The 21,661-nt window shown below is 47.9% G+C and overlaps 1 protein-coding gene across 4 annotated transcripts; it reads right to left on the bottom strand.

Moving 5' to 3' along the window:
- Positions 1 to 2,209: 2,209 nt before the first annotated feature.
- LHX9 (LIM homeobox 9) lies at positions 2,210 to 21,443 on the bottom strand. Of its 4 annotated transcripts, none has more exons than XM_061185271.1 (6): positions 21,416 to 21,443; positions 16,154 to 16,272; positions 14,014 to 14,216; positions 12,484 to 12,839; positions 6,421 to 6,623; positions 4,945 to 5,202 (listed from the first exon to the last, which is right to left on the bottom strand). In XM_061185271.1, exons 1-6 carry the CDS (start codon positions 21,441 to 21,443, stop codon positions 4,945 to 4,947), a joined length of 1,167 nt encoding a protein of 388 aa, XP_061041254.1. The 4 variants fall into 4 exon arrangements, with proteins under 4 accessions (XP_061041256.1, XP_061041254.1, XP_061041255.1 ...); XM_061185272.1 differs by lacking the exon at positions 21,416 to 21,443 and adding an exon at positions 9,578 to 9,583 and having other exon boundaries at positions 16,154 to 16,270; XM_061185273.1 differs by lacking the exons at positions 4,945 to 5,202; positions 21,416 to 21,443 and adding an exon at positions 2,210 to 2,266 and having other exon boundaries at positions 16,154 to 16,327.
- Positions 21,444 to 21,661: the final 218 nt, after the last annotated feature.

Raw genomic sequence — 21,661 nt, forward strand, 5'->3', positions numbered from 1 at the left:
TTAAAAGTGTTTGCTTTGGGTCCTTTGCTATGGAGTCATGTCCTTATTTGAGGTAAAAAAACCCACCCACTCTGCAAGTCAGCCTTAATGTGGCAACTCACCAAAGCCGACAGATGCTGACTCCCAGTGAAGCGTTTTGTGCCCAAGATCAATTTGCAAGAAGTAGACTAACCCAAGCCTTTGGGAGGTAGAAGCTACAAAAATATAGTGCCCAGCCCCCAACCAAGAAGTCCGCGTCCTTCTCTTCCTCGCCAAACAATAAGGGTGCAGTTTTGAAGATTCAGAGACCGCTGTCCATCACAGGAAGGCACCACGGACCTTCGGATTCAGCATCATACGCTTTTTTCTCTTCCCACTCACATAATTAACGCTCCTTTCCTTTCCTCTTTAACAATGTGCCTGTTTCAAATTTGTATTATTTTTTTCAGATGTCTAATTTCAGTTATGTTCTTTCCCTCTGTGGTCTCTTCCCGCATTTCACATTCCAGAGAAATATTTAAAGGTCTGTAAAACCAGGTGAAGTTCCAAAATATTTCTAAATGAAACTGCCACAGGTGACAGCACAGGGAAAGAAGGCAAAGCTACAGGACAAGGATTGGAATAAACTGGCTGGAAATGTATTGGAAAATCTATTTAAGTTACAATAGCCGTGGTTGAGGTTTCAATGAGGCATAAACATTCAAGTTACTGACAAAACCAACATGTTTCATGATCACTCAAAATAGTCTACTTGTCATGGTGCATTGTATTTTTTTCTTTTATTAGTAAGTTGCTCTCTCTTTTTAAAATTTTTTTTTCTTTTTTAGTATTCAGGAAGCGAAAGCATTTAAGAAAACATTCAAAATTCTGAGAATACATGTAAGTGAAATATTTACACTATCATTCATAAAAGTTACATCATTTACATAGGGTTCATTTGTATATAATAAAAATTTCATCATAATGAAAACTTTTCTGGAAAGTTATATGTTAATTTGTTTAACATATGCTTTGGATATACAGCTAAATATGAATAGTTAAAAAAATTCTGTCTTCAAATATCCCTTTAACAATTAAAAAACCTCATTCCTAAACATTTGTTTTTCTTTCCACTTGCTCTTTTGTTTGTGATATCATATGTAGTTTGAACTAGGCAAAGATTGGATCTTGTCATAGTTCAGAATATATTTGTATACTTTCAATAAATTTGCTCATTGCATAGCAAACATGTAAACTTACAGAGGATCTATAAATTTTACCCTAATCATCTAAAAAAGTTGCTGAAATTTTACATGAGAGTATATTGAGGTTTATTTTTGTTGTAATTTGGGTTTTCTTTGTTTTTTTAAAAAATATTTTTAGTCCATGTGTCAAGTGAATACAACTAATAAAAAGTCATGAGAAGTCAAAAACCAAGTAAATAATTTTATCCTAGATTACCAGAATTTAACCTCATTATATCATGTGGGCTTTTTCCTAAGTATAACAAGTTGGAAATGTATTGTGCTGCCTTTTAAGACAGTGTTCCAAATTAATTTCAAAAGTGTGTGTTTAACATAAAGTTAACTATGTTTCCATCAAATAAAATGTTTATTAATGAAAGCTATTTATCATACAAGAAACAGCAAAGATAAGTCATCATACAGAGATGTACACTAGAAGTGACAGATGTAAAAGTGCATGCAGAGATTTCTGTTTAAAAAGGAAGTAATAAACAATAATACTAAAATCACTGGATTTTGATCCCTATACTCTTAAATGAGTGATAGCTTTTCTTTGAATTTACAATTGGAAAATGCCATTAACAGATAGGACTAATACACATTAGCAAGCAGGTGAAATGAATGTTTTTGGATTTTATTTTACAACTACTGTGCTTGACAAATGTGTGGGATTTTTTTTTCCAATAATTTTCTTCGAATCTGGGGTGGGCATGTTACTGCCTGGTTGCTCTAATTTATACACGATTTATCTAATTTTGTTTAAAACCGTATAATTTTAAGCCCCCATTTGTGTTAGACATCATAAAAACAGAAGTTTTGTTAACATTCAGTAAATGACATTTAAGTCTCCCGGTCTCTCTCTCTCTCTCTTTCTCTCTCTCTCTCTCTCTCTGTCTCTCTTTTTTTGGCTCAATAGATTTTTAAATGTATGATTATCATAACCTAATATTGTCTTTGTCTTCACTGCAGTGGATTTCCGATCAAACTTTTCCCCTTCTTTTAATACTTTAGGGAATTTTCAAACGTCGGGATGTTTGGCTGTAATGCCCCAAGATTTGTTCTCCCTGAAAAAAATCATAGTGACAATTTATTAACTACAGAGCAACTTGGCTTTTAGGGGTCTGCAATTTCTATTTAGATTTACAAATATCCATTTGTGCTCAATAGACCTAACATTAAACTTAATCATATTTAAGGTTTCTTTTCATGCAATTACTTTATCTGCTAATTATCTTTTTTTTAATTCTAAAAATCAGGCTGAGTCAAATCAGTGGGGCATTACTTTTATTGTAGGAAAATATATTTAAAGGTAATTCTAAGTTGAATTACACTGCATATGCAATGGTAATTTAAAATGAATCAGAAGTTTGGAAATCTAAAAACTATTTGTATGTTTGCATATCTAAAATTTTTCATATCACCGTTTTAATAGCTTTTACAAATAGACAATCGAAAACACACTAGTACAGCTAAGCCTTAAGTAAAACTAATGGGAAATAAAACTCCTTAGATTCAAAATCGTTTATTCACACAAATTTAATAGGATATATCACAATTGTTTGGTCCATAAATATTTAGGGGAAATAGTTTCTATACAATGCATTTATCAATAAACAAAGAAACATGGACAATTTTGCTAGACCACTTACTGTACTATAAACACGAAGCTCAATATATAAGATTATTGAATTTATCAACTATATTGGAAAGAGTGCACAACTGCTTTCTATGACATGTTTGTCCCCTCTAACAGGATACACCATAAAAAGAGTTTCAGAAATAAGAGGTAAAACAGTACAAAACTAGTGAGGTGTCAAAAGGGCTTAAAACAGTTAATTTAACAAACAACACATATATCCTGATTTTTCACAAACTTACTTCCAAGTTATCTCATAAGGCACATAGGAGAACTGAGTTATAATTAGTCTACTTAATAAAGTAGATCTATAGTACCATATATTGTTCTGTCAAAGAACAAAATTTATAAGTATCAATATTTTACCTGTAAAAGTGTATTAATAAGATCTCAGCCTTACCAAGGTTGTTTGGTCTGGTTAGTGGTAAATGCCCAAAATGTAATAGAAATATGAAAAGTCAAGATTTAAGCTCCATATAAGATGATAACCACACTTGCTAAATATATAATGGCAATCACACCTTCTTCTGTTACAGTGTTATCTTCCATCATCTTTTTTTAAAAAATAAGCTACTTTCTGTGCTAATTTTCTAAAGACCCTGAGCAAAAGTTACAATAATGCACTTTAATGTGGGCAGTGAACTGTCAATATGTAACCACACATTTATACAGCCAGAAGGACACCTTTAAAATCTATTAAATAGCCACTTCGACCGCCAGAGGAGATTTAAGGGGTCCAAAAAGTGGAGAACATGTGCAAAGTTATTCTTAACAATCCACTAAAGCAAGACATATATCTTGACTTCTTTTTTATTTTTATTTTTTTTAGGAAATCCACAATCTAATTGGTATTTAACTACAACAGAAGCATATAGATGAACATTCACCACTGCCCAGACCATTAAGATTTTAGCTTAAATTAAAAGAAAAAAAATGCTACTGTAAACTAGGAAATATATTCAGATCAGCATCCACAAGGCTTCTGAGTTTATCTACTTTAAAACTAAGAACCTCAAATCTCTAATGTCAGAAAAGTTTTTTTTTTCTGACAAATACATCAACCTGTGCCAAAGTAAAATGAAGCAAAACAAAACCAAAGAATTCTCATTGTTAGCATGTTACTAAGTTTTCTTCTTTTAAACATTATTTGTATAGAATGCCAGATACAATATCATGGTACAGCTGAAGCCAATTAAGAGCTATTGATTAAATTATACTGATTTTTTTAACTTCTTAAAAAATTATATTTTGCTTATTTCCATTTTCCCTGGGAAAAAAATAATTTAGAAAGAATGGTTTTATAACTATCATTTTTAGCTTGAGGAGGTTAAAAGTATAGAATTTCAAATTCTGTTTGGAATTTTCATGGATACACAGGAGGTTTAAGTATTTTTCAAATGTTGAAAAGCAATAACTAACTAATAAGAAAGTTTTGTTGGGATGTACACCCTAAGAGGAAAAAAGAGTCACATTCCTGGTTAGATTTCCCACCTAATTAATCTTTAATATTTAGATTTGCTATCCTTAATGTTCTTGTTTAATCATATTCCTCATTTGTAAGAAAAAGGAATGATCAAAACATTTTTTTCCATTTTAAAATTAAAAAAAAAGACAATATGAAGTTTTCAAAATTCCGTAAGTACACGTACAATTGCAAGATCAAAAAAATAATTTTAATTAATTATCTGATTCTTTATTAACCTAATTATATAACCGGGAATATGATTATTTGCCCATCATAATACCACTCTTTTTTTTTTCTTCGAGATTCTGGAAATAAGTAACATACAATTTTAAGAGGCACTTATTAGAATGATTCCCAAACTCCCCTTACCGACTGAAAGATCTAATTAATTTTTTTTAAATCCAAATACACTTTGTAGACAAAAAAAAAAAAATACACTTTGTAAAGGAGACAATACTGTAAACTCATTTGCCAAGTGGCTGCAGAGGCTACACACCAAGCTGTTGTTTTTATTTCCCAAGAATCTTGTGGGTTAGGGGGAAAAAAAAAAAAAAAGAAAAGTCTTGTAAATAATAAAATAATCATTAGAATAATAATAAAAAGAAGAGGAAGAATTAAAAAAAAAACAAAAAAAACCAATGTTAGAAAAGGTTCGTTAAGGTAGTTTGCGAGGGGCTTCCGGATTCGTGGCTGTCCATGTTAGAGGTCACGGCTGTCACTACAGTGATAGTGGGATTGGTCAGGTCTGTTAAAGTGGTCGCAGTGCCGGGTGGACTGAGCGCGCCGCTGTCTGCTGAGGGCGGGGCCGGAAGCGACGTGCCATCAGCTTTATCAACACCCCCATTCTCCTGCCGCAAAAGGTTCCTTCTGAATTTGGCTCGTGCGTTTTGGAACCAAACCTGCAAACCAATCCCAATGGATTTCTTTACCGATGTTTATTTTTATACTTCTTTTTTTTCTCTCTCTCTTTCCTTTTTTTCTTTTTCTTTTTTTTGGATATGTTTCTCTTTTAAATATAATTGTTTATTTTTCTTGGGAAAGAAGGGCCTTTTTTTTTTTTTTTTTTTTTTTTTTTCTTTCTTTTAGAGTAATTCCAGTACGACTACGGACACCCTCTGAGCAGCACGTGTGCCCCCGCCCCAGCATTAACAACTGCCGCTTGGGGGCTACGGATGCTTAAGGGGAGATACCGTGGGGAAATGAAGGCACAGAGATGAAGAGGGGGAAACACACCCTGATTCCTCAACTACTGTCTTTTTGAGAATGAGGGCAGGCGAGGTCAGGGAATGGTTCACAAAGTAAGAATCACTCGCATGAAATGAACATCATTGAAACAGATTTCTGCCTATTCTTGAGTCTGACACATGGCTAGTATTCCTTGCATAGGAAAAACCCCGAGGGCCACAGACTCCAAGCAACTGGAAACTGGCGGGTGGAATTTTAAATGCCTGCTATTTGTCACTGAAAAGTGTAAGAGCATCACAGGTGACCCACAGCAACCCACTATCATGTCTCTAGTTACATATTCTTACCATGATGAGTTTAGGAAAGCAGTTGGACAGCAGATCTCATCACTCCCAGTATTTAGTTGTGAAATATGGTTGGTTAAAATGGGAAAATACTTGCTCCAAGTGGTTGCCGAGACACTAACCATCCTTGTGGCTTTCCAGGAGTTGACAGAAAGGGTCGTCTTGAATTTGGAAGCTCACAACAGGTAGTGAGGCTGCCAAGAGTGTGCTGAAGTAAGACAGCGCCAGCAGGCCCCCCCGCCAAGTCTGTGCACTGACCCTAATGTGAGCGTTAAGTCTCCAAAGCCACAGCGTGTGCAGATAACGTCACCCACGTTTGCAGCGCAGCTAGGCAAGCTGAACTGGCTTTGGGGGACCCGTCTCTCCATCTGCAGGGAGAATGTGGCTGCATCTTAGAAGACGCTGCGTCTCTCTTTGGGCAGTCTCCGGAAAGCCCCTGCAAAATCTCAGTACACTCTCTAGGGAGGTCACTAAGGTAAACTAATGAGAAGCAGTACAGGAAATAGCCGTATCACTCCAAACAGGGAAGAGAACTATTTTTACTGCAAGGGGAAGATGTATACACAGCCAACGATGGAGGTTTCTTACCTGCAAAACTCTTTTGGTCAGGCCTGTTTTCTGAGCAAGCTGCTTGAGGTCCTTGGCGTCCGGGTTGTGGTTGATGGCAAAGTAGGATTTCATGGTCCGGAGCTGGTGATGCTTGAAGGAGGTGCGCATGCGCTTGGTCTTCTGCGAGGGCGGGTAAGGCTGCTGATCTCGGTCCAGATGGTCGGCCTCATTCTCGTTACAACCTGTTGCAGTCACAGTGGACAAACAGGGGCTCAGTGGAAAGTCCTGCATTAGCTGAGAAGATGGCAGGTGGCATGATAATGTCATGACAGGACAACAACGGTGGAAAAATCTGTCGACCCAGTTATGAGTGGGAGCCAGACAAAAGAAAGAGGTTAATTGCCCACGACCTCCAAACTAGTCTGTTCATGTGGACACACCCGAAGTTTAGGTAGTAGAAAAATATTAGATAAATCCCCTCTTCGGCTTAATGGTTGCTAGAAAACCTTGAAAAGATGAATAAGCTGTAAGTGTGGGAGGGAGAGAAATCTTCTCCAAGAGGGAAAAGAAAAAACCCTTTTCCACTATATTTATGTGTATCAGCACACCGCCGCTCCACACACAGTTTTTAGAGACTCCACGTTTTGTCTGCATTTGTGAGATGAGGTGTGTTCTCTGAAGGCATGAAAGATATGCAAGTGAGTAATTTCAGCTCTCTCACATCTGAAGGTCTTGGAGAGCCCCCCAACGAAGGAAGAATCTGAGTTCCAATTTTTAGCCTTTTCTGCTAATCCTAGAACGTTTCCAGAAAAAGTTAAAAAGTGGCTGGACAAGGGAGAGAAGTTAGAAAATAAAAATTTGCAGGATTCTTATGTAACCGTAGGAATATTATTTTTGAGGGCTTTTAGCTATAACTGCTTAACGTAGGGCTAACCAGGATGAAAACAGTTTTCCCTTGGAGTTATTTTAGTAAATATTTCTGAAAGAGAACGCGCGCAGACTTTTCTTCCCTCGGTTCATGCCTGCAGCGCACCCCACAGCTCCCAGCTCAGAGGCTCTGACGTCCCGCTCGGATCGTGGCCCCGTCTGCTCTGGCACGTGGTACGGAGGGGGGTTGAGCTGTGTCCCTGGCTGGCTGGGCAGAAGGAGGGCGGCATCACAACCCCCCTTGCACAGCTCCCTCAGCACTGAGGGCAAAACAACCCAGCCTTTGAAACAAGCCTCAAAGTCCTTATCCCCGGGATGTAAAGATGTGCATTTAAGAGGTCATTTCCAATAACCTACTGGCTCTGCATAAGAAATACGATTACAAAACGAAAACATTTTGCTAAATATTTACTGATTCAGCCAACTTCTCAACTTAAAGGGCATGGCAGGTTTTTTTTTTTTTTCCTTTAAACCTTACTTCAGATGTTTATCTCATATATATTCAGACTGATCATCATGCATGTTAGTGCATTATAATAGAATATCTAAAATCAACCTGGTCATTTCCCTGGGGGAGAAACCTGAATCTTGAAGGAAGTGAGACATCTCTTACTATTACCTCTTTCATTCTGCTGGAGAAAATAGTATTTGCCTGCTATGCTCTGGTTACAATTACTTTTTAAAAAACACTTTTAGTAAATCAGTATATATACAGAAACCCAGTAGTTTTATAGTCATCAACAAGAGTCAGCTGCATCACAAGATCCACTTAAGAAATTCTCCCTAATGTAACAAGACTAGGCATGGACTAATGTCTCCTTTGTTCATATTTCCATGAGATCCATAAAGAGGGCACACTTGGCAAAAGAGCAATTGAGTTCATGGAGAGAAAGACTATCATGTTCACCATCGGGTCCTCTAAGTCATGCACAGGGCCAGGAGCTCAGCGAGCATTCAATCAAGATTTTGAATCTTTGATCATCCGTAAAATCACGAGTGACTATAAATGCAAAGTCAAATCAACTTGAAATGGAATGCAAGTTAGATATATACAGCCAAATGTTGAACAGAGGCTCCTTAAACTCCACCAGAAAGGGTAACCTGTACCCAGAAATAAGAGGGAGAATATGCTTTACATTTTATCCTATTGCATCCCCGGGGAGAGATGTCAAGTTCAAATCTTCTACAGAATTGCACTTTTGTATCCTCAAATGGATGAAACAGCATCTTATGACCTACTATAAAACTATACTTATCTCCAGTAAACTGAGCTATATTTCACAACCAGATTATAAATGAAGCCACACCAAAACAGTCAAAGAGGCACACCTTAGTCATTGGAGGCTTCTTCAAGTAAGATTTCAATTCTGTCATAGGTGAGTGATGTGTAACCCTTCCTGAATAGCACATTAAATGGAATATTACACTTGAGGTAGAAGACTTAACTTGGTACTTAAGTAAGGCCCTTAGCCATCCACCCCCCCCACACACAAGTTACTATTTCTTAGAAATGGGTTTGATTCCCAACCTAACTATATACTCATTAGTCTTTAAAATGAAGTTTATGAAAAAAATTATAGACAGGTTTGATAAAGTTGCTTCTCTGAATATGCATTCTATATCCATTATTGCTGATTAAGAACTCAGCAGAGAATTATAGTGTATTAAAAACAATTACGGGACCTGTTTTCACATAGAATACAATTCACTGTGCAAAAAAGACTGTTAGCTCTTTATTAAACTGGTATTGATATAAACAGATAAACTGTGTGATCAGTTATATTATGTGAATTAATAGAGCAATCCATGTCATCTACAGAGTAACGCAGTGCATTGGCCTAAATTACTTGTGTTTCACTATGAATGCCTTACGTAAACTTGCAAGTGATTGCATTTCCCCAGGGTCTACTTTTAAAGCTACAGGGGTTTTCTTCCCCCCGAATTATGAGATGAGATGATAAATCTCTTAAAACTGTCTTAAACATACACCTGTAAGTACACATCTGGCACTGTAAAGTTAATGAGAAGATCTAAATATTTTATTCTCCGGTCACTTATGGAATGGTCCCTTATCCTGAAGTGAGTTTCTATTCTGCAGGTGTGTAACCTTCTGAGAACTGATCCCTGGGAGACCACTAGGGGTCAGTGCCAGGCAAATTTAACGACTGCCGGGAGCTTTTGAAGTTTGGAAGCCAAGAAAGACCCTAAGGAGGGAGATTTCGTGAAGTGGCAAAAATTTAGTCTCTCAATTAATGCTAAATTACCCAACCAAGAGCTGCCTGCCCTAGACTAAATCCTCTTCTCACCCTGGAGGGCTGCATTTCAATCCAGCATCCCGGATACACTTTCCAGGTCTCTTTCTAAAATATCTGCCTGATATCTGCACAAAGAGCTATACACTAAATTAGGAAGAGTCTCATGAAAAGACGTTTGCCTTATGTCGAGCACTTACTGATCTTTGCCAAGCTTCCCATCTCTGGAAGTCTGAATCATAAACATATTCTGTGTACATGTGTTTGAAAATATATCAATGTATAAATTAGATGTGTTTAGTATCAACATTAGTCTTTTCTGAGATTAATTTACACTTAAGCAGAGATGGCTCCAAAGAAAGCTAAAATAAGGAGCTAAAACTGCAGGTCCATTTTACTGTCTGCTCTTTAATGTGTTTTCAATGCACTGAAGTGTTTCTTTGGCTAGTTTTGTAATAACAAACTGGCATTGGATTCATAAACTTTTTTTTAATGGCAGGTTGATTTCTGGTCAGGCATCTTTAACCCAATTTCTCTAGATTATTTTCACCTGATCTTAACTTTATGCTATTTGCTCGTATCTCTGGGAAAAGTCCAGAAGGGAGAAGGTGGATGTTAATTAAGAGGCACCGGCTCTGCAGTGGTGTGATCTACAAACTCCCTGCGGTCAGGGAGGCCTCCGCAACTTTTCCCTCCTTAATGAACAAGAGCATCAACTTTCTCCATAACCTTGTGGCAGCACTAATTTGCAAACTAAAGGCCTAAGTGGAAAGAGATTTTCGTTCTTTCTAAGAAATAAATGTGTACTCTCTAGTTCTCCTCGGAGAAGCACAATTTTCTTGACCCTAAAGCTCTGTGGATCTTTCTCACATAAAGTAAGATCAAGGCGAAATCAAACATAGCTAATTAGGTTAAACAAAGAAGCGAAAAACCAGGCTTGCCACCTTTGGCTAGAAATCTCCCCACACTTCTGGACCTTCTCTGGGCTGAGGACTTCCCTCTCTCCAAAAGCCTGGCTAGTTTCTCTCTCTGTCTCTCTCTCTCTCCGTCTCTCTCTCTCTCTCTGTCAATCTCTCTCACTCTAATTAGGGCATTAGGGCCTTGGTCAGTGGCTGGAGATTCCGATGTCATCTTCTATTAACAGAGAACAATTAGTGCCCTGCCCGGCCTGCCCCAGGGACCACGCATCAAAGGAGCCCAAGTAAGCGCACTGGGCACCGTGGCCCCAAACCAGAGCCCCAGCCTCAGGCACAGCAAGGGCAGTGCGCAGCCCGACCTCCGGCGGGGGGTTGGCAAAACCCGGGGGTGCGCCCGCTGCGCGACACCAACCCACCCGGTCAGGGTCTGCAGCCGGCAGCCGGCCCTCCGCCTCTGCCCAGTGACCCCGGCTTGAACCCCGTGGGACCAATACAGTCGCGCTGGGTCCCCGCTCCCTGGGACACCACCCACTGCGCCTTTTCTGTGAAAACCTCCCGAGAACCAGGAGGGAGCCGAGGAGAGAGCTGGGCAGAGCCCACTCAGCCTGCAGGGACCCTGAAAGCTGTGGGCCCGAGCAGGACTCCGGATTCCTCTAGCTCACACTGGCTGTGTGACCCTGGGCAAGTCACTTATCTGACGGGACTGTGTCCCTTTACCATTAAGCCACAGTGGCTCACACACCACACCAGGCACGTGGGAACTGGAAGAGAAAAATAGGCAAGATCCGTGCTCTCGGGCGCCCACCCTTTGGCTGGTATCTGGGTGCTCATGGTAACAGGGGTTGCCACCATGAGGTCCCCAAGGTCCTTCCCAATAGAATGGACTCCCCTGGCCTGAGTCTCCTGCCTGCTGAGGTTTCCATCTGGGGCCAGGCCAGGGGACAGGGAGTCAGAGCAGCTAAACCAACCCTTAGGTTGCCCCAGAGTTATCCTAGGGCTTTCTGGAACCTCTTTTCCAGTGGCTGGGACCCACCCGAAGAGCTTCCATCCCGCTTGGAGTTAGACTGTGGTCCTCAGGGCCTGTCACCATCCTCACCTGGGGGATGGCAGGTGAGGGCGGGCTACCAACAATGGGAAACTGGTGAGTGAGAGAGATTGATGAATGATAACATGTGCGCCTCCCAAAGCAAGGAGGAAAGCGTGCTCTCTGGCCTGTTGCCTGCATTTTGTTTTTAATTAAGAGAGAAAGCTGGAGGAGGACAGAAGAGCAGCCTGTGACACCACTAAGCCTCCTCAGAGGGCCTGACCTGGAGGTTCTTCCAGTCTTCAGGGCGGTCTGGGTGTCTGGATGGTTTATCCCACAGGGAACGAGCTGGCTGGCTGGGTCCCCTGACCCAGGGAAGGAGCAGGCCAGCTCAGCTGTGGAGACTGAACCCCTATAGCTGCTTTTCACCAAGATCAGGGATTTGGTTTTTCAACACTCTTGCCAACTGTTTCCCTGATTAACTCTGAGCTGGTGACCACAGCCTCTGCCCTTTCTAGACAGACTGGGGTTGGGCTCTGAAGACTTCTTTTCTTTTTCTTTTTTTTTTCTTTTTTAGTATTTAGGGAAACCTCCTCCAGGATCTATAATTTGGCCTCCACACAGGAATTGCCCTGGGGCTGTTTTGCTCCAACTGGGAGCCAGAAACTAATGGGCTCATTAACTAATGGGCAACAAGGATTTGGCTCGGCCTGTGTGGGGGAAGTCATTGCAGCCTTATGAATGTGTTTTCTGCCCCAAACTACAGAAAGCTCTCTCTCACCTGTTCTCCCTCTCCCCTCCCCCTCTTCTCTCCACCTTTCCCTTCTTTCTGAGTGAAAGGGAGCTGTAGTGAGAAAAGGGTCGTGCTAAGGAAAGCACCGTCTTGCAACCAGGTCTTGGACGGGAAGGAGCTGGATGGAATTCTCCTCTGAGCAGAGGAGGCTAGGGCTACAGGGGCACTGGGGAGGGGCTGGGCGCCCACCTGAGTTGTAACTGACGATGTCCACCCCCAGCGCGGGGCTCTTCCGCTTCCTGGGCCGCCCCTTCTGCACGGTGCCAGCGCCGTTGAAGTAAGGCAGGGCCAAGCCGCCGCTCTTGGCCGCCAGCTCGGTGTAGCTCAGCGGAGGTGGATACTCCCCTTGCAAGAGGGTCTCGAAGTGGGCGCGACAGTACACCAGGCTGTCCTTCATGCCAAAATGATCGCCCGTGGTCAGGGTCTTGTTGCAGGTGGAGCAGGTGAAACAGCTCAGGTGGTAGACGGAGTCTCGGGCGCGCATGACCATCTCGGAGGCGGAGATGCCAAGGTGGCAGCGGGCACATCTCTGCACAGAGAACCTTCTGCAAGGAAACAGTCGAGTCAGGGCGCTGGTGGAGGCAAAGGCAGGGCCACCTCCCACTGTGACACCTGGGGCTTGGTCAGCAGTGGCCCAAGACTGATACCTGGGAGGGGTCTGGGAGGGGAGGACCCGCGCCCACTTGGACATTGATTTTATTTGCTCATTGACCTGCCCTGGTGAACAAGACAAAGAACCCTTGCATTAAATTCAGAAGAATCGGGTAACTGATCCTCAGTTTTCTTCTCTGTAAAGTGAAAATTTTAAAAAGCAAAAACAAAACCAAAAACAAACCCTGCACTGGCTAACTCACAACACTATGTTAAGAATATTACATTGAGATGTCAAGTGAAAACGTTTCCTCGATTACAAAACATACAAACGAAGGGTGTTACTATTTATGGAAGCGTGAGCGTGCCTGAAAGCATTCAGACACGGCCCTGGAAAAAAAAAGGACAGTTTTGCAGAGGGAAGCTAATTCTTTTTTTAACCACTTTTCTCTCCTCAGCCAAGAGCGGAGCCGAGTTCCTGCACAACGCTCGCGTCCCCAATCCAAAAGCAGAACTGGGAAGAATCAGTAAACAAGCTGCCGGCGACTTGACTCTCCGGTGTCTCTCGAGTCTGGCGGGCAGGTTCCAACCAGCGGGAAAGGCATCTCGGAACTGAGAGGCCTGGGTTTCGGCAACAGCGATCATTCCTTTTCATGGTCCTTTACGTGAGTTCCCGCCCCCCCACCCCCTCGCGAAAACCTGACACCAGTTGCTGCTGCCCCGGCCACCAGTTGAGTTCCAAGGCACGGGCCTTGCTCACTCAGTTCGTAGTAAACGGAAAAAAAAAAAAAAAAAACCCGCTTTCGTCTCGGTGGACCGAGACACGTTCATTTACCCTTCCGAGATTTGCCCAGTTCCCTCGGCCGAGCTGCCCAGGGCCCCCTGAGCGGGATAGTCGCTGGTCACGCTCTAGACCTTGGGTGCCCCCGTCCGCGCGCATCCTCCCCGCGCGTCTGGCGGGCATGGGGATGCTGCAGCTTGAAGGCGCACGCGGTGGGCTTCCCTGGTCTGGGGACTGGTAAGAGTACCCCCAAGGGACCAAAGGCTGGGGACAGGTAGGGGACTCCGGGGCTCGGGCAGGTGACCCCTCCAGGTGTGCCAGGGCGTAAGGGATAGCGGTGGGAATACCTGTAGTAGTCCTCCTTGCAGTAAATGCTACCGTCCTTGGCGAAGCAGGTGAGCTCGGACTCGAGGGCCAGCTTACATTCACAGCATTTCAGGCACCTCAGGTGCCACTGCTTGTCCACGGCCAGCAGGTAGTACCTGTCGGCGATCTTGCCCCCGCAGCCGGCGCACAGGGCGGGCTTCTCGGGGCTCAACGGAGGCATCCCCTGCAAGGAAGCGCGCGCGGCGTCAGGAGGGCGCGCGGGGCCGCCCCACGCGGGTACCATTCGCGGCGCCAGCCCTCGGCCTCGGCGAGCGCCGCAAGGTCAGGGGCCCCTGCGCAAAGGCAGACGTCGGAGGAACATTTGCAGTTGTTCTCTCTGCGACTCGCACCCTTTCTACCGCGTCCGCCTGAACTCGGCGTCCGCGTCCTTCCCGGACTTAACCTAAAAACACGCGCCGGCCACCTAGAGCCTTTTTCGAAAGGGCTAGGAGCGCACGGACTATAGTTTGGTGGATGTTTCCAAACTCGAATAATTAAAAGTTAAAAATTGTGGGTTCCATTGCGCACGAAATAAAACAACGGAAATTGTTATTGGAGAATGGAAAGGCGATCTGAACAAGCACATATTGTTCTTTCAACAAACACTGTTACATTGCTATTTCTCTAAATCCTTATAAGCAACGTTGAAATTAAAACGAAGGGAGAGGTTTGTATACTGGTGCTCATAATTTGGTCGACATTGTTTTGATCGGGATGTATTTGGCAGATCCTGCTGTTCTCCAATCTTCAGGGTTATTGGTCCTTTCCTTAGTAAGGGTGTACCGTGCCTGTTCCCGGGGAGGGTCCGTTATCCGATCCCCTCTGCACGGGCCCTCTTTCCCTGGCATCAACATACCCAGGAGATCTTTGTCCTGAAAATCTTTTTAATGCCCAAATTAAGCTTCCCGCCTGCGTCCCCACGACACAGCAAGGATGGGGACACCTCGCCTTAACAAGCGCAGCCCCGCTGTGAAATTCGGGTTTGGATTACTGCTTTTTGTTTTTAAACAGGGTAGCCACAAAAGGGGGGGAAATAGAAGTTAACCGCTGTACATTTCCCTCAGGACTAGCAGAAATGGGTTGGACTTCCCCCATGAAACTCTGGCGGGCCTGGAAAAGTAAAGTTTCGCCCTTTATTCAGACAAGGGCCTGCACTGAATTCATTTTGCAGATGTAGAAACATCCACCAACGCGGCTACTTGGTGGACCCAAAATACCGCTGACCCGCCCAGGGCAGTCTACCGGCTTAGTTTGAGCCACAATTCCCGGTGTGATGCCTGAGGATCTACATAGCTATGTTCGGCTGAAATCATTTCCGGAGACTTTTGTAGTTTCCCCCTCCGGCTCGTAAGTGGGAAAGGCGAGCACATAGATTATTCATTGGTTTTCTTTATTAAGCTGGCATGACTTTTATCCTACGTGTGTAATCGACAGAGGTAGGTGGTCGATCACAGCGTTTAAGGGTTGGAAAGTTCTCGCTCTTGGGCTAGGTGCCCCGCTCCTCCGGATTTTCTATTAGAGTCCCCTGCACACCATACCCGCCCGGCCCGAGAGCTGAGTGCAGTCCTGTCTCCCTCAGAGGGCCCAGATGAGCTGCCAGAGACCCCGAAACTCGCGGGGTTTGAAGGTTCCACGTTCCGAGCATCCGGAGAGCTGGAGGGAGCCCAGTCGCGTTCTAGTCTGCTCCAAATGTCCGGTCACCAGACCCAGGGACTAGAGTCACCAGGCTTCAGCTCAGCCCGGACGCTCGGCCGCGCGCCGGCAGCCCGTGGCCCGCACCAGCTCGCCCTCCGGCCGCCGATCCTCGCCGGGGAGGCGCCAGGGAATCTGAGGTCCGGAGGAGAGGACGTCCCCATCCTCTCGCGCCCGGTTCTCCCTGCTTTCCGGGGACCAGCTGCGGCAGAGGGGAGCGAGCTCGGGGTGTCAGGAGTGCAGACAATTCAAATCGGAAAAGAGCCCTTTCTTACCCTGCAGCCAGGCGGACCAGAGATAAGCCACCCACCAACCTGGAGCGGGCGCCCCCACGAGCCGCCATCCTCTGTCGGCCGCCGGGGAGGCTCGGCTCGGCTGCCCCGCGCGCGCACGGGCGCCCGGCTCCCGCCGCCGCCGGCCCTTCCTTACCGCGTCGCGACCGTTGAGCTGGGCGCCTTTGGCCAGGCGGGCCTCTGTCTTGGATCTGCGCTCCATCTCCTCCATGATGCCTTGGATGTGGCCTCCGGAGATCCCGTGGAAGAGCATGGCTGGGGGGCGGAAAGGACACGAGTTGTCTTCTGCTCGGCACCCCACTATTTCCATATACACACGCCCGGGGCTCTCAGCTCATCCGAGGGAAGGAGAAGCAGGGACCGCAGAGGCGGCGCGATGGGGGGCTGCGGAGACGCTCGGGGACAGAGGGCGAGGGGGCGAGAGGGAAGAAGAAAGAAAGAGGCAGATGGAGTGGAAATTGGTCTGCTCGGAAAGGAAAAAAGGAGAAGGGGGGAGAAAAAGCCCCAGCGGCTCCCTGAAGGAGATGTGCAGAAAACAAACACGGCGGAGGGGAAAGGAGGCGAAGAAGGCAGGCGAATCTTACTGCTCTGAGAGATCGAGTTACTAATGGGAAACAACTGCAGCGGGGGGAGGAAAACAAAATCTGGTGAAGAAAGAAAATAGTTTTGAACACAAAGAAAGAAAAAGAAGTGCTATTTTCAGCGGTCCCTGGCTGCTTGCAAGTTCCCAGTGCCTGTAGGTTGGGTTGGGGACTGCTCCTGCCGCCGGAGCTGTGTCCAATTTGTTAAGAGACTAAAGCCAGCCCATTTTTGATAATTTAGTAGGAGGAGTTCTCTCCCCGGAGCTGCCACGGATTTTTATTCAGACAACAAAGACCTGTCATACTCCTCTCAACCCCCTGGTGATGGGCAAGTGGGGACAAACATGGGGGGGGTAGGGGGGAGACAGTAGGAGGGGGCATTTACTTCCCCCCAACACACACACACACACACACACACACACACCCTTCCAAGGGTTCCCAGGAATCACGTTTTAAAGGGGAAAAGGAGCCCTTATTGTCCCCGCCCTGGCGCAAAAGGCCGAGAGCCGGCCTGTTTGGTCCAAGTTCAAGATCAGATCCTGGCTCAAGAAATGCAGAATGTCAGCTCCCAACTTTAGTTTTCCTCCTTGTGGACTTTCTGGTCCCCAGCTTACGGGATCCCCAAATAAGTAAATATTGAACAGACATTCCTGTCCTCCCCACCCCCTCTTCCTCAATTCACTTTTTAAAAGCAAGTTGCTTCACCTCCCCAAGGGCTCCCGACCCCAGCAGGGACTGAAGCAACCCCCAAAGTGAAAAGGAGCTAGAAGAGCCTATGTTTCTGGAGTTTACTTCTGGCAAAAAAGATTTTTCTTTGACACATCAGTGTAGGGGAAAGGCCGTGGGCTTGGAGACGTGATGTGCAACTGAACCGTGACCACAGGGGGTTGTAGTCTCTCACCCAGTTCAGGTTTGGAGGGAAACCGATGGCGAGTCCCGTGTCCCGTATGAAACTTGTCAATGTGGGCAGCAACTCGGGGACTCGCGCGAGCTTGGCGCCGCCCCCCGGGACCGGGCGCGTGTCCCACTGCCCCGGCTGGACTGGGGGCTTGTAAATCTGGACGCGCCACACATTTAGGAGGATGTGAAGGGGGCTCCTCGCCGTGGAGGAGGGGAAGGTGAGAGCTGACAAGCAGAATGGCAGCCTCGCGCCTCACAAGAGGCAGGATTGTTCTGTCTCCCTCTGTTCCCGTGAGCGGCGGCCCCTCCTCGGCCCTATTAAAAAGTGTCCACAATACTCTGATATTGTCGATTCATTCAAACCACCAGAAGCCCCCTAGGGGCCCGAAGCGGGGAGCGGTGGCGGCAGGAACCGACCCAGCTCTGAGCCGAGAGGAGGAAGCCCCGGCTGCGCTCTGCTCTGCGCCATCCTCCCTCCGGCCGCCTGTTTCCCACCGCGCCCCGTCGGCTTTCCTGGGGCCGCCCGTTTCTCCCCGGCACGTCCCGGACACCTGGAGGAGTTCCCTGGTGGCGCACTCGCTTCCCTCGGGAGGAGCCCGACGTGGAAGGTGGCCAAATCTAGAAAGATAGAGGGAAAGAGGGAAGAAGAGAGGGAGGGAGGGAGGGAGGGAGGGAAGGAAGGAAGGGAGGGAGGGAGGGAGGGAGGGAGGAAGGAAGGGAGGGAGGAAGGGAGGGAGAAAGGAAGAGCATGGGGGAGGAAGGGAGGAAGGAAATGAGAGAGGGAGTAGAAAGGAAAGGAAGGAAGAGAAGAATGGTGCAGATCCTGACTTCCTGCCCCAAAGCATCGCCTTCTGAAGCTGCTGGAGGCACCTCTACCACGAAACCCAAGACTCCACTGCTTCCCCCTTACTCTCTTCTCTGGGTCAAAAATAATGTTATTTGCAGACGGGACGCTGTTACGGTCCTCCGGGTGCCAGAATACAGCTCATAAAACACAATTTCACACAAAAATGAAGCCAATCAAGTGAACTAAGCTGGAGACCTCCCCTCACTTTGGCAGCCCTACTGGACAGCAGGGCTGCTATTTACTGTAAGTAATGTAATTAGCTCCTTTGGATGGAAATCAATGAGCTTTTCAAACCCACGTGCACAAACGCTGGGGCTGGGGGCAGCAGCTCTTTCAGAGACAGCAGGTCCTCTCACAAAGGGGCAGACTGCCTTCCCACAAGGCGGTGACTGGGACCAAGGAGGAGGAGGGGGAGGAGGAGGAGGAAGAGGAGGGGTCTTTGAGAAGAACATCAGTCAATTAACCCAAGGAGCCTCCAAGGAAAAAGTAAATATGGGACCTCAATCCAGGGACCCGCTTTGTCTAGTTTCTAGGCTAACTCCCCCCACCGCCCCCCCCCATGTGGATGTTCAGAAGTGGGTTTGGCTATTGTTGGACTTGGGTCCTGCTCAGCAAAAATAACAAAGAATCCAAGAACACCACTGCCTCCTTGCAAGGGCTGAAACTTTGGAGACTTCATTAAGTGAGAGCTTAACAAACAACTCCAAGAAAAAGCCAGAACTTTTGTGACGTCTCCAGGGAAGCCAGGCACAGAAGTCCTGTGAGCCCTCCAATCCTTCGGTCCTTCCTTCATCCTCTGCACACAGATTTGTTCATTGTGAATCGGGTACAGGCAGGGCAGAGGACCTCCTGCCATCAGCTTCCAGGTTGGAGCCCAGCTATCCCTGCTTTTTCTTATAAAACTCGGGTTGCAAGTTCCTGCTCCGGGTGGGATTTGCTACTTCCCATAAAGATGAGAACTGCTAGAATTCTTCCTTCTCAGCCAATGCAGGAAGATTGCAGAGAGCTAGGGGTGGGGCAGGGGGGCTGCTGGAGTTCGGGAGGTCCTCCTTAGTTCTGGGGAGATCGGAAATCGCTCCCCGTCGGTCGAGCCCTGCCTCCTCTCACAGTTCCTGAAAAAGGAAGCCCATGGGGGCGGGGGACATTTTCTCCAAGAATTGGGCACGTGACCTGGGACGTCCTAACCTTTTTGTCTTGCAGCCTCGGGGAGATGGCCTAGGAGTGTCCCCCAGCCCACCACTCTCAAAGCACTTTAAGGAGAGCCTCTCGGTGGCTCTGCCTTCTTTCCTCTCTCCAGAAGAGCTGCTGGGGCCCGGGGCCCGCCGAATGACCCTCGAGTGCCAGTTCCTGGGGCTGAGTCCCCGCATCTCTCAATGGGACAGGTGCAGGGACCCCTACCCCCGCGGCCCGGAGGGGCATCTCGAGTCTCCCCTCTCAACTCAAAGCTCTATTTGGAGCAGGGCGGCAGAACCTTGGCCAGGGGCTGCCCTCCGTCACGACGGAGCCCACTTCGTCCGCTCTTGCCTTTCTGCTCCACCAGCCACCCAGCCGCTTACAGCAGCCGCTTTGAGGAAACCGGGCGGCTGGGATCGGGGGCACAGGAGTTGGGATTGAGGGTCAGGGCCTCGGAATCTCCGCTAGGGCGGCAGCCTGGTCCCGGGTTCCCACTCCCTCCCCAGAGGGGAGGAGAGGGAAGCAAAGGGAACGCGCGGCTTTATCAAGCGGCAAGGGAGGCTTTAGGGTCCCAAGGGGAAACCCTGCCTCGACTGAGAGAATAAGTGACTCAAGGTCTCTTCAGACCTGAATTTTGGAGGCCAAGATCCTGTGCCCCGGGTTTGCCCTTAAAAGGGCAGAGGTCGCCTTTCCGCCTGACCCAATTAAGCTAGTTGAGGAGCCTCCTTGGTCTGAAAGGTGCAGCTCTTGGAGCGGTGTCCGGCTTTGGGCGCCGTCCTGAGCACCCCAGGGCCCGGGGTAGTCGGCGCCGTCCTGGGGCTTGGAACCGCGCACCCAGCCCTGGATGCCTCGGGGTCTGCGCTGGGCAGGAGGCCAGAGCATAGCCCGGAGGCGAGCCGGCCCCTCTCCATCCGTGGGCTCAGGGAAACTGTGTGCGCACCGAGGGTGGCCGATCCAGACTGGCGCCGCCGCCAGGGCGCCCCTCGGATTCAGTCCTACTAGGAGGGCGGCCTCCCTCCAGCCGGGACGGGAACGGGCTGAGCGGCGCCAGGGTGCGGGAGCTCTAGCGCGAGGAGAGGGAGCCCCGCGGCCGGGCCGCTGCGCACCTCGGCCGGAAGCCCGTTCCGCGCGGCCGGCGCGCCGGGCCCTGCCCTCGGGTGCGCCCTGTGCCCACGCACCCCCTTAGCCCCGCGAGGTCTCCGGCCCGCTGCGCGCTCCCTTCAAACCTCTGCCTCCAACGCCCCTGGGTTCTTCTCCAAGGGACGGCCGGCCGGTGGCAGAGACCGCGCTTCTGAAATCTGAAGCTCTTTTACCTGGGGTTTGCCGCGCGGCGGGCCCGCAGCAGCCCGAGGAATAAAGGGAGCCTCCCCCCGCCGCCACTCCCGCGTCCGCGGAGATCGCCCGCAGAAGCGGCTACGCGGGAGTCAGGTTGAACCAACAGTGGAGGTGAAAACAGTTTCCAGTTAAGCCCTAATGGGTGAGAAGCGACGTCTTCCTGCCCCCGTCCTCGCCCCATCCCTTCCAGGGAGGAGACGCCCCCCAGCAGCTCCGCGAAGGACCCGGAGCGCATCCCTCGCGCCCCGACACCTCGCGGCTTAGTGGCACCGTGACCTCCGCCCCCAGCGCCTCCGCCCTGAGTAGCTCAGACCTTCGAGAGGAAGGCAAGAGGAGGGGAACGCGGATTTCAGGAATGCTGTCAGGAGACTCTGAACGAGACCATGTATCTTAGAGCCTACGGTTCGCGGTTTAATTTCTAAGACAGACACAAACAAACCCCTCTTCTTCCCACCCGGTGAAGGCGTGCACACGCGCGTGCACACACACACTCACACACCCACACAGTATATGCTCCGGCCTAAGAGAAAGGGCAAGAGAAAGAGCCTGGCGTGTAACTCACCTGCCTCTAGAGTGGTGCCGTTCAGCATTCTGAGAGCAGGAGTGGATCACTCAGCGATGGTGGCTGCACCGCGGAGAAACGAGCGCATCAGCTCCGAGGTGCGGCCCGGGGCCCCGAGCGCCTCCCACCCCGCGGGGGGCGCGTCCCAGCTGCTCCTCCCGCCCGCGGCCTCGGGTACCGAGAGGCCCCGAGGGAAGCCGGGCAGCCTCCGGTAGGTGCCCGGGGCGCTCCCGGGAGCCGGGCGAT

This window comes from Eubalaena glacialis, chromosome 3 (genome assembly GCF_028564815.1).
Source record: "Eubalaena glacialis isolate mEubGla1 chromosome 3, mEubGla1.1.hap2.+ XY, whole genome shotgun sequence".
In the NCBI taxonomy this organism is placed as follows: Eukaryota; Metazoa; Chordata; class Mammalia; order Artiodactyla; family Balaenidae; genus Eubalaena; species Eubalaena glacialis.

Coding starts and splice junctions, on each gene's coding strand:
- LHX9 (XM_061185270.1), bottom strand. CDS start 16,327: ATGGAAATAGTGGGGTGCCGAGCAGAAGACAACTCGTGTCCTTTCCGC. Junction 12,840..14,013: donor TGCAAGGAGGACTACTACAG/GTATTCCCACCG, acceptor GTTTCCTTGCAG/AAGGTTCTCTGTGCAGAGAT. Junction 5,203..6,420: donor TGACCAAAAGAGTTTTGCAG/GTAAGAAACCTC, acceptor ATTGGTTTGCAG/GTTTGGTTCCAAAACGCACG.